Here is a 15,035-nt window from a genome sequence, read left to right on the forward strand (position 1 = left end):
TCTGAAATCTGACTAGCTGCTCGATTTAGTCTCATGCCTGGATTCAGAACCCACGGCCTGCCTTATGAGCTTCGGTCTCAGCTCTCACGGCTCCTCCACATCCCGAAAGCTCCAGCTACACCAGCTGATTTAAGGTGGCTCCAGGTTTGCTCACGCTGCTCTTGCGCCCTCAGTGCCCCCCTCCCCTGTGTTCTCATCTATCGACAAGCCTTCCCCACAGAACTCTTGCCCCTGGCTGCACACTGGTTCAAACACCTGCTGCCATTGGCAGCCCAGCTTCCAGGTTCCCACCTTTCAGGCCACAGGTCCCCATATTTTCTTGGGAAAATCAATCCATCCACTCTTCACTATGTAGTTAATGAGGGAGTAACTCTACATAGAGCTCCAGGGATAGGCCTTGATTAGCTTACACCTACTGGCATATCCAGTCTCCCAGACCCCGTAATTGGTTCATGGATGGGAACATGACTCTATGCAGGGATACAAACTCTTCCCCCAGCTCATGGTGCTTTAGGGTTTGAGACTGCTAAAACCATATTTGTTACCATAAGAAGAATTACCTTGCGAATGGAGCCATTCCACGGGGAGCAGATACGATGATAGAGCTTAGAATGTCATTAGTGCTGGATCAAGCTGAGCCTGAAGACAACGCTCTCCTGGACATTCAGTGAAGTAAATAAATACTTTAAAAAATTATTATTTAAGCATACTTGTGTTGGATTTCTGTCACTGTCAAAAAAAAAATGTCTAACCATTACTGTCAATTCAATGACACCTTCTAGAATCTTTCCTGGAACTCTCTTCACCAGTGTTCCAGTTCCCCTACTATAAATGCCTTAGAGACAGAGGCAGTGCCATTCACATCCAAGGTATTCATACTCGGCAAATGTTGGAGGAATAAGGATACAATGTAAGGACACAGAGCAGCACCAGGGAGCGCGAAGTGCATTATCAGTTCAAAGATGTTTGTAATAATTTACCACCCTGTTGGGTATTATTCTTGGCTGTGGTTTTCCAGGCTTTCATTATGTCTTCTTGGTAGGAAGTTTGGTGATGCAAGTATAGCTAGATATTACTGGGAAACCATCAATAAAACTATAATATAAAAGGATAGAAAATTAAAAGGTGCATTTTAGGAAGAATGTCAGTACTATCTGTAAAACTTTTAATTATATAGATACATACACATATATGTGCATAGGTCACAATGCAAAATGTATTTCTTACTGCAGATGGAAGTGCAATATTTTGAAAAACATTGATCTGGCTCCCACCTGAGACAATTCTATAATATAGAATGTAAAAGGATTGAAAATAACAGAGTGTACGAGGTTAGAGAGGGTACTTATTTTGTATAATTTCTTTTTTAGTTGTAGAGATAGATACACATATATATGTAGTGATATGGGAAACAAAAGCAAAGGAAAAATTAAATGTCCTTACTACTTACAGCCCATTGACAAGTCCTTGAAACAGGCAGAGTGACCTTCCTCTAGGAACTCAGCTGCCTCGATGTAAATACTTGCTAAGGGCAAAAAGCAATCTTGGCCCGACCTCCAGGATCCTGTAAGTCTACTTTAACATATAAAAATTCCTTTGGAGGGGCGCCTGGGTGGCACAGCGGTTAAGCGTCTGCCTTCGGCTCAGGGCGTGATCCTGGCGATCCGGGATCGAGCCCCACATCAGGCTCCTCCGCTATGAGCCTGCTTCTTCCTCTCCCACTTCCCCTGCTTGTGTTCCCTCTCTCGCTGGCTGTCTCTCTCTCTGTCGAATAAATAAATAAAATCTTAAAAAAAAAAAAAAATTCCTTTGGAAACTTCCTTTATCACTACCCCCAAGATATATGTTGGCAATCATCCTCCAAGCATATGACCCACTGATACACATCTGAAGGGTCTCATGATGGAGTCTTTATTAAACAGTAATAAATGACCTTTTCCTAACAAGAGCTAGCCCCCTCAAGGTCCTGGAAACCTTGCTTCCAAAATTCCTTAGAGACTGACTCTATCCCAAACCTCCCCTAAGCCCCCCAACTTGCAAGTATATAATGGGCCACTCCTCATGACTCCAGTGTAGCTCTTTCTGCCCCTGGGTCCTGTCCCTGTGCTTTCATAAAACCACCTGTTTGCACCAAAGACGCCTCAAGAATTTTCTTGGCCCTCAGCTCCAAACCCCAACATCTTTCCTACATCACGTAGTGTCACGATAGGAGATGTATTTCTTACTGTGGGTGGTAGCCAAAAAGTCTGAAAACCACTGATCAGCTTTCTCCCTAAGGCCAGAAATATCACGATGTTCCGTATGTTGTATGATTGAGCTGCAGCCACACTGTGAAGAGAAGGAGGGAGCCTTCATAATCGCCTCCGAGCTATGTAGGCAGGCAGTGTATTTGCAGAAGGACTGCTGGACTTCTAGACAGTGAAGGGCACGTGCACACAACTGCTTATAGAACAGAGGTCGACCACAGGGCCGGCCCTGATGGGGCTTGTATCTTTCCTGCCTATTTCCATGCCCAACCCTTCAGGGCACTGAATTAAAAGCCATGTAGACACAGGAGCCAGGACCCTTTGGAGAAGGAGGCTATAAACATTTTGAACTGCTGGTTACCTTTGGCTTCCGCCCTAAAGGAGCCCCAAGGGTGTACTCTGCAAAAAACCTGACCTTGGGGCTTAAAGTTTATAGAGACATCTACTAGAATTCGAGGATGCTTGAGTATCTGGAGAATAAAAGTAACAAAAGCCAGGTTGTCTCTTAAAAAGCAGGCAATTTGTGTTGCTCTTCTCACGTTTTAAATTGTTCATTCCTTGTTTTCCATATTTATAGTTTGTTTCATTCTCTAAATGTTTAGCACTTAGAGAATGTTAGATTTCTTTGACTGAAGTTTTGTTTTTATTTTTATCTTCCTTTAAAATAGTTTCAGCTACCTCACTTACTCTTTATATTCCGTTTAAATTTTCCCTCCACTGTTGCCACTTTAAAACATTTGTTTCCTTTTCCAACTTTTGCTTTATTCAGAAACACATCCTTGAAATTGTAAGCTTCTGATTCTAACATCTAAAATTTTAATTCTTTTGTCTCATTTTCCCCAGTTATACTTTGTAACTGAGCTTCTGGTTTTGTTAACTTGTGTAACGTATTGTTTTTATTCCTTTTATTTGGTTTCTCTTATTTCAGCCTCAATTTCTCTCCCCCACCTTTGGCTTTACTGGTTTATAAGTGTATTTTCTTATTTGTAATTTTAATTATTCTCTTCCTTATATAATGTGCATCTATCAGACTGACAAGCTACAGAAACGCAAAATGCAGGCTCTCAACCACTATACTCTTCAGCCTTCTTACTCTGTAAGCATTTCCTCACTAACCAAACTAGAGTATTTCCTCTACCAGTGTGCCTCTAACGCATTTTTTCCCCTTTGATCCATCTTCTCTCTTGGCAGCGTTACAAGAAATCCTGTTGCCCGAATCTTTTCATTTCCATGTACTCATTACAAAGAGCAAGAAGAAGCTGCCTAGAGCCAAAAGAACCCAGAGTTTTAAACAGAGTCGACGAGCCCCTTACTGGATGGTTTCCACATGTCTGGTAAGTCTGCTCTTGGCCTGGGCTGGTTCCAGCTACAGACTGTCAGAAGGAAGTGCTTCTGCCATGTCTTAACCCTCCGTGAGAGTTTCCCAGGAAGCCCGCAGAATTAGGCAGAGGTGGTAAGAAGAGCCTCCAAACCTTTGTCCCGACTGCTGGGAGGGAAGAGGGCTTTCCCTTCAATCTAGCCAGAGGCATAATTTGAACAATTTAAATGACTATGGCCAAGAATCTCTCCATTTAATGCCATCAGGCTTCTGGGAGGAGGTGTGTCAGTCAAAGTCCAATGAGAAGACAGAAATTCCAAAGCAACTTGAACAAGGAATTAGAGTAAGGGGGAATTTACTAGAGAGAGAGAAAGAGAACTCAACAGAATAGAACAGCAGGCCTCAGAGGCAGTCACCACCCCTTCGGGCTGTGATAGGGGAAGAAGTCACCCAAGAAGGGGCTTAGGTCCAGACATTGTTGGAGAGGGTGCCGTGGGGCTCACTGGATGGCAGAGAGGTTCACTGAGAGGTCATCTCACTGGAACTTGCTGGAAAGCTGCTCTCTGGAGTGCTAGGCAAAGCTATCCTCTGAAAGCAGCCATACCCAAGAACTCCCGAAAAGCCACCTGAATGGTATGGGGCAAGTTGTCCAGGAGGTGCCCGGCCAGCAGCACCCCATGAGGGAGATGCCCACGGACGTGTGCTGGGGGAAGGTGCCCTCTACATGTACCCTGCGGCAAGGCTGCTGGAGCCAGGCTGCCTGGGGGAGCCAGCCACTCAGGATGAGGGCGCCCAGCAACCCTTTGCAAGGAAGCTGCCCACAGGAAGGTGCTCTGTGGGGCCAGCCACTAGGCGAGGCAGAAAACACATGCACACGCACTCGTGCAGAGACACACACGGCAGGAGACATGGAAGGAACCCACCAGAAACAGGAAGAGAAGCTCCTTCTTCCTGCCACACTCCCCCAGAACCCTCTATTGACAAAGCTTAACATCCTGTTAACACAAAAGAAATTCTTAAAGGGTTCAGCTCCATTATCACAGATGGATAATGAGTGGATTTGAGCTAAGAGACAATGAACTGGTAATTGGACCAGAATACCCCTTTGGCTATTTAGCTTCTGCATTCACTCTTCTACACACATTTGAGACCTGTACAACAATGATGCAACTCTGTATTTCCATCTAAGAAGATGTTGCTACTTGTCCAAGTGAAGACATTCTCACCCTTCACCAAATAAGGAGACACGCAGCCAGAAATGGTACTGTATGCACTACTGGCTTCATTAATTACTCCCTAAATTCCATCAGTCCACTGAATATTTTCTTATCTAATTACTATATTATAAGGTTAAGCACCACCGACTTGCATAAAATAAAAATGGGGAAAGAGAGAGAAATAGCATGCACACATAAACATGTAACAGGCAAAAAGGAGATCTGTAAAGCTATTACGATCCTCATTTCAGTAGTTGGCCGTGGGCTATTGCTGATGATATCCATGGCTTCCTATGTTCCTCTACCTATTTATGTCCCTTGCTCTCAGCCAGAAGCTGAATCAGTCAGTTCTTCATCTGGTGGAGTGGCTCAAACCTACATTCAGAGGACTGAGTCCTCAATCATCCTTTCCATTAATGTTTGCTATCGGTCATGGAACTCGTAAGGAGCACCCCCAGAAACCCCCTTGCCTTCAGTGTGTAGCAGCTACTCCATTTCCCTTTGGTAATTGGCCTCAGTCACTCCAGCCAGTATAGCAACCCCTTATTTTTGGCATGTTTAGTGATATCAGAACTCAAAATGGCCCGGTGGCAGTCTTCTCTTCAAAATTAATGGAACCACTGTGGTGTCCCCTGGATGAAAGCATTCCTCTCTTCAGGGCTAAGACTTCCATACCTAGCAAAGCTCGAAGTTGGCAGGACAGGAAGCAGAGATTCCATGAATGGATTATTACGTGTAAGAGTGAGAAGAGCTGCTCCTCTTTCCACTCCTGTATTCTGGCCATGGGCGAAATAATGCCACGTAGTGGTCTCTGGTTCAAAGCCTGTATTGTACCCTGTTAAACAGAACCCCCTTCTTTCAGAGTGTCATCTCCAGGTGGTGGCATAACTGAATCTTCAGTGAGCCATTCCATCTTCAGTGAGGCCAGCCACTCTCAGGTTGTGGGGTATGTGGTAAGTTCAAGCAATTCCATGGTCATATGCTCACCGATGCCCTTCCTTTGCTGTGAAATGAGTTCCTTGCTCAGACTCAATACTCTGCAGAATGCCATGATGGTAGATAAAGATTTCTGGAAGTCTATGGATGGTGATGCTGGTAGAAGCTTAAGAGCAGAGAATGCAAATCCATACCCAATAGATGTGTCTGTTTCAGTGTGGATGCATTTCTGTCCACTCTCTGGTGGTCAATATAATCACCCTATTACCAGTCAGCTGGGGAATGGAAGCACCGATTAGTGGCTAGGTTTTAATGTAGGTCTCTGCTGTTGGTAGACTAGGCACTACTCAGTTGAGCCCACAGTCTCCATCCTGGCCACCATAACCACTTCCCCCCCAGGGGCCCACTGAGCAAGCACTGGGAAAAAGACTATCCGACAGCCACAGAGCATGGCATTTTGCCCACCTGACTACTAAGGCTTCCTCTGCAGCACATGCTTACAGTGAGCACTTACACGGGACACAGAGTGCTTTACAATCTGTGCCTATTCAGAGAGGGAATTTGAACTGAGAAGAAGAAAACAGAGAAGAGCCTGGTAGTGAGGTGATACTGAGAGATTATAAATTCAGTTTGGGTTATGCTGAGTTTGAGATTCCTGTGGAGCTTTCCAGTACAAAAGGGCATTTCTGGAACTCAAGGGACATCCTGAGACGGAGAAATTTGGCTGCCAGTGACGTAGAGGTAATAATGGAAACCACGGATGGGGATGGAAGTACTCAGGGACAGTGTTGAATCTGAAGGGTTTGAGGGCAGAACTCTGCAGAACGGCTGCTGTGGGATGTCAAAGACCGAAAAGGAGAGGCTGAGTGAAGAAAACTCAGGGAGGGAGCAGTACCATGGAGGCAGAGGAGGAAATGTTTCTAAAAGTGGAAGTAATCAACAACTGTTACATACTAAGGAGAGAGAAGAAAAAGGTACAGGCAGAAAAATTCACCAAGTTTGGTGAATTAAGAGATCATTGATAAGAGGAAAGAAAATAGTTTCAGGGCAGTGGTGGAAGCAGAAGCTAGATTCGTGGAAAGGTTCACAAACAAATACAGGGCAGGGAAGTCAAGTCAGTGAACGCTACCCATTCATGCAAAATAATAGGCTATGAAATGAAGTAGAAAAGAACTCTATACTATATAGCATTTCTATATTTGCATTTAAAAGGGAAATAGGATTTTGAGTTTTTAAGATGAGAAAGTTTGAACATCTTCTAAAACATAAGGGAAATCACATCCATACTAAGGAAGACTGCAGGATAAGGAGAGGTGCATTTATTAGTACGCAATATCCCAGAAGAAGGGATGGAGTCAATGACTCAATCTCCAAGAACAACGGGGTGGGGGGGTGGGATGGGGGGGGGAAACAGAGGTCAATTTGCAGGCAGTAGAGAAGGAAGTTAAGCTGGTTCTTCCCTCAGTTTCTTTTTCAGATCACAAAGCAAAATATTCCAGTGACTGGAAAGTCTGAGTCAATGGGACAGGACTGAAGAAAATCTATAGTTTTGAAAGAGCAATAGTGGGAAATGGAGGAGGGAAAAAAAAGAGAAATCTGATTGTTTAGTCAAATTTCATTTCCATCTTGAAGTCTCCTCTGCCCTTTCCCCTGGAGGTAAACAATATTAATAACATATGTATGTATCAATTAAAAATAGAAGGGTTTTTTTTTTCCCCTAAAACGCCTGTTCTGTAGCTCTTAAATCCACTTGTCATTTTCTGCTATGTAGTTACTTCATCTCTTCATGTGAGTCTTTTAAGAATTAATTTGTAACTGTTTTTTTTTAAAAAAGAATTCTGTTTCTCTGTATGCCTGAAAGCATCTGCCAGAGTGGGTAACACATTAACACAGTGGTTCAGGCGACAATCCCCCTACAACAAACCAAATTAAACCTAGTGGAATAAAATAGTTTTTCCCCAAATTATTACCTCACAGTTCTGGTGCCCAACTAGGTGGTTGTCACTTGGGGGCCAGTCTCCAGTGGCTGCAGACAGGAAGCCTCTGCAGCTCTCTCCCTCACATCTCTGGGGCTTGCTGTTGGCTACTAGCTGCGACGTACTAGGGACTGTTAGCCAGAGTACATGTACGTGGCTTCTCCATGTGGCCTGGGCTTCCACAGGGGATGCTGGCTGGGTTCCAACAGCGAGCGTCCTGAGAAAAAGAGTCAGGCACCTTTTATGATCTAGCTTTGTACTGTTCTGTCACATTCTATTTATTAGAATTAAGTCACTAAGGCCAGCCCATACTCAGGGGAGGGGCATTTATGCTCCACCCAGTGTCAAGGAATTTGCAGATACTACATACAGTAAGTGCTAATTAGATGCCTGTTTAACCAGTTAACATTTTGGAAAAAGCTGAGAAGAAAAGCCAGAGGAGAGTGGTGCAGTCTTAAAAGGTCTGACGAGAAGTCAATAATAATGCTGAGAATAATCGACTTAATTAACCCATAAAATTTGCTACCCATGGCTGTTGTTTTACAAGTATTTGCTTTTACAGTCTCCTTTTGGATAAAGTTGGGTTGTTTAGTCTAGGAAGCTAACGTAGAGCAGTGCTTCTCCTACTTTCATGTGCCTGAGGATTTCCTTGGGGACCTTGTTAAAATGCAGATTCTGGTTCAGTGGGTCTGAGTGGGGCCTGACGTTCTGCGTTTCCAGGTGAGCTCTGGGGCGATGCGGCAGCTGCATGGACCACGCATGAACAGCAAGCTAGCAGGAGGCTGTAGTGGGGGACTGCCTGGCTCCTGTGCTCTCTCCCTTCTCTGGGGGAGGCCCTTGCATACGGGGGTATGCCCACACGTCCTGATGTGCTGACGGGACCCCGACCTTCTGGCCAAGTGTGCTCTTGATGCCGGCAAGGTTAGCCTGTGCTTTCACAAGCCTTTTAGAACAGAAATACAGGAAAAGAGTAATATTCCTCTCTCCTGCAGTGAAGCACCAGACATAAGGCTTTGGTGTTACCATCCATGCGAGAAAGCCAGTCTCCGGGAGGGATGAAGAAATGCAGAGAAGAAAATCCAGGTGACATTCCAGTCCCTGGGGAGGCTCAGGTGAGACCCCCTTCAAGATTATGTGTGATAGTCTAATGTTCCTCCATCAAATTCCCTTCTTGGTCTAAATTTGTTCTAGTTGGGTTTCTATCATTTGAAACTTAAAAAGTCCTAACTAACATGGGGTCGGGGGGAGAAGAGGCTGTCTCCTGGAAATGCAGTACCCACTGGGATGGAGGACAACAGAAAACTTCAGACTGGATTACTATCCAGACATCTGGGGCCTAGGGTGAGGATGGACTGGCCATTCAAACATGCTCAAGGTGTATTTCTAACAAAGTGGAAGGACCACAGAGGGAGTTAAACACATGAGAAGCTAAGGCTCAGGGAAGAGAAGGGAATAGGAGAGTCTGGGAGCACCAGGGCTAATGCTCTTTAGAGTGACCCCTGGGCCTGAGTGGAGGTTTAAAACAAGAGCTAGGTAGAGTCCTGGCTGGCAAAGAACAGAGGGGTGAAATTTTCCTGTGTTAGGCACTGTATGACATGCTTTACATTTATGACCTGATTTAATGACCCCTAGGAAAGTGTCCTACGTTGCTCCTGCCAGCTGTCCCTGAAACTCTAACACAGCCAGCAGCGGGCACTTCCACAATCAAAACAAGTCAGATCATACGAACATGAGTTCCATCGCATGAGCCTCATGCGGTAGACCCTACGACTGGGTATTCCACGGGCAAATCTGGATGTCCTCTGAGGTCTCTGAGCCTGCGAGCAGCCCACATGAAACAGTAAGCACCTTTTTATGACAGTTTCCACCTTGCTATGTTTGAAATAAGTGAATTTTTAATAACTGTGCCTTGGTCACAACTTCAACTACATCAATCCCATATTCAAGGGTCTACACAGTTAAAATAAACCAAACATTTTATAGCACATTGCCAAAACAGAAACATTTTTTGCACTGAGAGAAAAAGGACTGGGTACTACCACGGCGTACTGTCCATGAATAGAAAGACTTTCGTAGTTACACTGCAGGGACATGCGCCGATGGGGCAGGCGGCAACAGGACGGAGATCCTGGAGAACACTTTCTTCGTGGTAAATGCCCTTGGGTAAAAGATGCGACAATGAAGTAAATGAGGCTGATTTCATAAAGCCAAAATGGATGCTGATCTCATTATTTTATAGCCATACCTTGTGGTATGTTTATAAAATATTTCTTTCACAAGTTAAAACAGCTACAGATGGATTTAATTTTGGTAAAATCAATGGAAAAAGTTCTATGTTAATGCAACATTTGTTGTAAAGATTCCAGAAACACACAAGTCAAAATTTCAAATTATGATTCCCACAGTAACTGTAACTCTGCTATACAACATACATAATGGAAGAAATGTTATCAACATATACCGTAGTAGAAAATACTCAGTAAGCAGAAACAAGCTGAGTTATGCTTGTTGTGGGAATCATCATTTTCAACTAGCTGAGGATATATAAAAATTGAAACCATAAATGCATGCATTATTTTATGTATTTAATTCCAATTTTTCTTGATCCAATTTAATCAGCTTTGCATCCAAACTACATTTCCCTTTCATAAACTGCAAATGAATGCCTTTCATAATTTTAAAATTCACATCATTTGGTTTCTTTTTCTCCTGCAGGCTGCCTGTGCCGAATGGCATCATTATATCCTGTCCCTCCCCTAAAAGGTCAGGCCATGTCTGCCAGGACCCATTTATCTATATTCCTTGTCTCCCAGAAGGGCACCGTGGTGGGAGGGGGGTGGCAGAAAAAGAATACCAAAGAGAACAAGAAGCACATTAAGTAGCTTACACAGGTGAGTAAGTGCAGCAGAACGAGGGACAGCAGCATCATTAACTTCCCCGTTGGTATCTTCCTAAGCCAAAATAAGGAAAATACACCACCATAGATTTACAATTTCCAAAGTGTTTAGTCATAACATTATCTCATCTGATCCTCAGAACAACACTGTGAGAAAGGCAAAAAGAAAACCCCTTTCCGTTGTTCAGCTCTTTGTGACTCCAGAATATATTTAAGGATGCGCTTTTATGGCATAATTTAAAGTCTGGACTATTTAATTGCACTTACAATATTACCCACTTACCACATGCAGAGGATTTACTTATTATTGAAAGCAGAATATACTTTATGTAAAAAGATTATGGTTACGAGCTGAACATTTAACATAGTTTAGGCTTTCTGCTTTAACTATATTCTGAAATTTCAATAATGAAACAGAAAGAGAAATAACTGCCCTTTGAAACTCTGCCTGGGCAAAATTAATCCTGTATATTATATTCAGTATTACTTTTCCCAGTTTGGTTTTAACTAAGAAGGGCACCTTCTACAGCCTCTGAAGAGGAAGTCTTTTACTTTCCAGAGATCTTTACCATCAGGGTATGTTTCATTATATTCACACTAAATGACTTTGGCTCGAGATCAGTCATATTTCCTTTTGACGCTAAGGAGCTCCGCCTCACCCTAGTGCTCATGACCTTGTGTAAGTGTTCGCAGGGCGCTATGGTCAACCCTTTCTGTCTCTTAGAGCTACTATGATCTGGTTAGTCAAGAGTAAGTTTGTTTTCCCCTCTATGTACAAAAGAATCCCTCTCCATTTATTCAGATAAAATATCTAGTACACCAATAAAAAGATCAATTCAAATGAAGATTCAGAGCTGGCAAAAAGCCTTAATATCATTTGTTCTAACCTGAGAGTTAACAGTTAATCCTTTGCCTGTAAAAAGTATGACCATTTTGTATGTAATTAAAGGGTAATATTTTAAGTGTTAAAAGGAAAACAAATCATAAGGAATATTAATTTTAGGAGGTTTTATTGTAGAGGAAGAGTTGTCTTCTTAATGTTACCTATAATTATAAATCAGGTCTTTGTAATGAATATAGATTAACACATAAATTCTTGGAAAAAACAGATAAAATACAAAAAGGTATCCTGTGGGACATGAATACTCCACTTTCATGGTTTTTTTCCCCCTTATATGCAAAAAAAAAACCAGTATCTGGGGCTAATGGCAAAACACAATCTCAATACCATTTTCAGTGATGAGAAAGATAGGAAGATGGCTGATTAGCTTAAAAAAATAAAAAATAAAAATAAAAATAAAATAAACAAATAAAATCAGTGATGAAAATGTGAACTCTTACAATATCTCAGAGACCAGAGAGAGCTTTTCTGCCTTAAGCGACGCATCAGTCAAACATGAAGGCCGGGCCCTACGCGTGAACTTCCCGGACAGTTATCCACTCTATGGGATTATCTCAGGAAAGGTATAGATCAAGCCAGCGGACAAGGTTTACCTTAAACAGAATGAAACAATGTCTCTTTCAATATGGAAATGAAGAGGAAGTAATCAATTCTTGAGGATCACAGAATGCCTAGAAATGAAAAATGATGGGGTTTATTTCTCTGGAGCAGTCAATAATATGAAATTCTCAAAGGTTGTACATTTCCCAGATAAACTGACAGCAAATAAGGTCCCAAAGACTATCAGTACTATAAGTTAAGGAACTGATTTTTTTATATTTACTTATAATTAAAGCTGCAGAATTCCATGAATGGCTGACAGTAAAATACTAACACACTGAAGAATGAACCAAAGGAAGATTGTGAGATCAAGGTAAGTAGGTCCAACAACAGAAGAGTGTTAAATAACCTACTGTACGTTCACAAAACGGACACTGTGCAACCATTCACAACGTGTTTTGAAACTTGTCCAAGAAGAGGGAAAGGGTTAACATACTGTAAAATGAAGAGTAAAGTTACAGAATGAAATATTCTATATGTACTCTATTTGGGGGAAAAATGTACATGGAAAAAAGACCAGGAAAACACACACACAAGTGTTGACAGAAATTACCTCTGCTAGCGAGAATTTAATGTCTTCACTTTTTTTTTTTTTTTTTTTGCTTTCCGAATGAAAAGGGGGTAATATTAAGGGGAAATTTTTATTTTCAAAAACAGCCATTAAATATCCTCTGATCTCTGTCCCATCTTTTTAATAACATGCACAACAAAAACCAAGTACAATTAGTGCCACTTAGCACTTAACATTAACAGTTATTTTTCTTTAAGTTACAAAATCAACAGTTCATTCAAATTTAGTTTCCATATACTTTTTGCCCAATTCACACACGAACAATGTATTTTTTAAAAATCATGACATAAAATTTTATCCAAGGTTGCAGTCTTCCATGCCATCTTCTTCACACATCACGTCTAGAAAATGAACTTCATATGCTTGATTCCATAAGTTTTGAAGAAAACCATTATAATGAGTGCCCACAATCCCAGAATAAAACCCCCAGGAGGATGCCAATCTTTCAGCTTCGGTTTCTGCAAAACAAAAAGGACAGGTAAACTTAACAATAATGGATCAAACAAATACTGACGGAACATAGAAATTTCACAGGCTGTGTTTGAAGGGGAAGTAATTTAGCCAAATTAAATGTATTAGAACAGCAACAACAACAAAAGCTTCTAACTGGGTAAATATTTCAACATGGTTCTTACAAAGGTTAGTTTCAGATGCCATTTTGTTCCTTCAATGAGGCTTCCCTGACTACCCAGCCAAACAATCTCTCTTCACCCAGGCGCTTCAGTAGCCTACTAGTCCTTCTCACTTTGAATTTATGTATTCATTAGTTTGTTGGTTTTGTCTGTCTCTTCCACTAGACTATAGCTCTATGAGGATCATTTTGCTTGTATTCCCAGCATCCACCTGCCACAGTGCCTGGCACACAGGAGACATACATATATTATACTGATTAAGTCAGTGGAAAAACAAATGCTACCCGATTCCATTTGTTCTGATATTCAACAAATACTTGTTTGGGGGCCCATACCTTTGTTCATGTTAAGCCTTTGAGACAGCATGCTCCTTACTCCATTCTGCCTATTTGAAACTCACCAACTGAAATGGCAACTCCTTCAGGTTTTCCCACCTGATATATTCTTTTCTTTGAATGTGTAGCTCCTTCTACTCTTACTTCTATCTAGTAACATAATTATCTTTATTGGTTATCTCCCTGCAAACTTGAAGGGGGCAAAGTCTGGCTGAGTCCATTTTATATCCTCTTGTCCATTCCGACCCCTCAACACCCAGCCAAGTGTCTTGTATATTTCTTTGTCAAGAAGGAAAGGCAGACCAGTCTTCTTCATTTAGCTGTCATTGCAACAGCTATGTTATGTCCCTGAAATTGGAGGTCTGTAACTGTGATCTTTTTATGAGGTTTACTTCCTAAACTACTGGCCAAGATTGTAAGGATAGTTATGATATGAGAATCATGTATTTTTTAAAAGATTTATTTATTTGAGAGACAGAGAGAGAGCACGTGCGGTGTAGGGGGGGTGCAGGGTAGAGGGAGAGAGAGAAACCCAAGCAGACTCCATGGTGCTGAGTGTGGAGCCCAAGACAGAGTTCGATCCCACAACCCGATATGACCTGAGCTGAACCCAAGAGTCGATTGCTTAACCGACCGCACCACATAGGCGCCCCTAGAATCATATTTTAGAGCAGAATTGCATGAAGAGAAAGTCGTTAGTCACCTAGCCACCTAAACAAGCCAATGAAGGTTCATAAATCTCTTAGAGGTATCTGCATCTTAAAGTTTGGTTTCCCATATATAACCAGGACACCCCATGTTCTTTACTCAATCCTAAACTCATCACATTATAAGAGGAAAGGAGGCAGGCTGGGTGGAAGGGAGGGAGAGAGGGAAGGAAAGAAGGCAGGCAGGTTGGCAGGCGGCAAGCTTCAATATAAAACAAATCAAGTCAAATCAACCGGAATTCGTCAGTAAGGGCCATGCTAGTAATCCTGCCACATTTTACAGTTACTTATATTATCTATGCTTTAAAATATCTGATAGTTGCCTAATGTATACAACATTATAAACCCACTAAAAGAATTCAAAAGAATATTTTGATACAAGTAAACTCTATTTTTCTTTTAATTTTATAAATGGAGAAGTTATCTATGGAAATGCCTGGTTTTCAATTAGGTGATCTTTCTGTAACGTCTTCCTTCTCTTCTGAAATTCTCCTCTCTTAGCTTCAGTGATACTCTCCCCAGGTTTTTGCTCTACTTCTCTAACCATTCCTTTTCAGTCTTCTTTGCTCCTTAAATCCTAGTGTTGTCTAGAGCTCTGCCCTCAGCCATTTATTCTCTCCCTTTATATAATCTCTCTGGGTGACACCTGTACCCTGGTTTTGATCTCTGTCAGCAAGCTCATGATTCCAAAATTTCTATC

At 42.0% G+C, this 15,035-nt stretch overlaps 1 protein-coding gene across 3 annotated transcripts in view; it reads right to left on the reverse strand.

The window, feature by feature from the left end:
• Window positions 1-12,765: 12,765 nt before the first annotated feature.
• The window catches only part of PIGK (phosphatidylinositol glycan anchor biosynthesis class K), a 110,758-nt gene continuing 108,488 nt past the window's right edge, over window positions 12,766-15,035 (reverse strand). For all 3 annotated transcript variants that reach the window (XR_015726270.1, XM_087866016.1, XM_045801987.2), the window contains one exon: window positions 12,766-13,119. Coding sequence is in view for 2 of the 3 variants with exons in the window: in XM_045801987.2 (XP_045657943.1) it covers window positions 13,003-13,119 (117 nt within the window). In the remaining variant the exon portion in view is untranslated. The remainder of the gene's footprint in view (window positions 13,120-15,035) is intronic.

This window comes from Ursus americanus, chromosome 12 (genome assembly GCF_024610735.1).
Source record: "Ursus americanus isolate L20-20 chromosome 12, mUrsAme1.1.p, whole genome shotgun sequence".
Taxonomy (NCBI): domain Eukaryota; kingdom Metazoa; phylum Chordata; class Mammalia; order Carnivora; family Ursidae; genus Ursus; species Ursus americanus.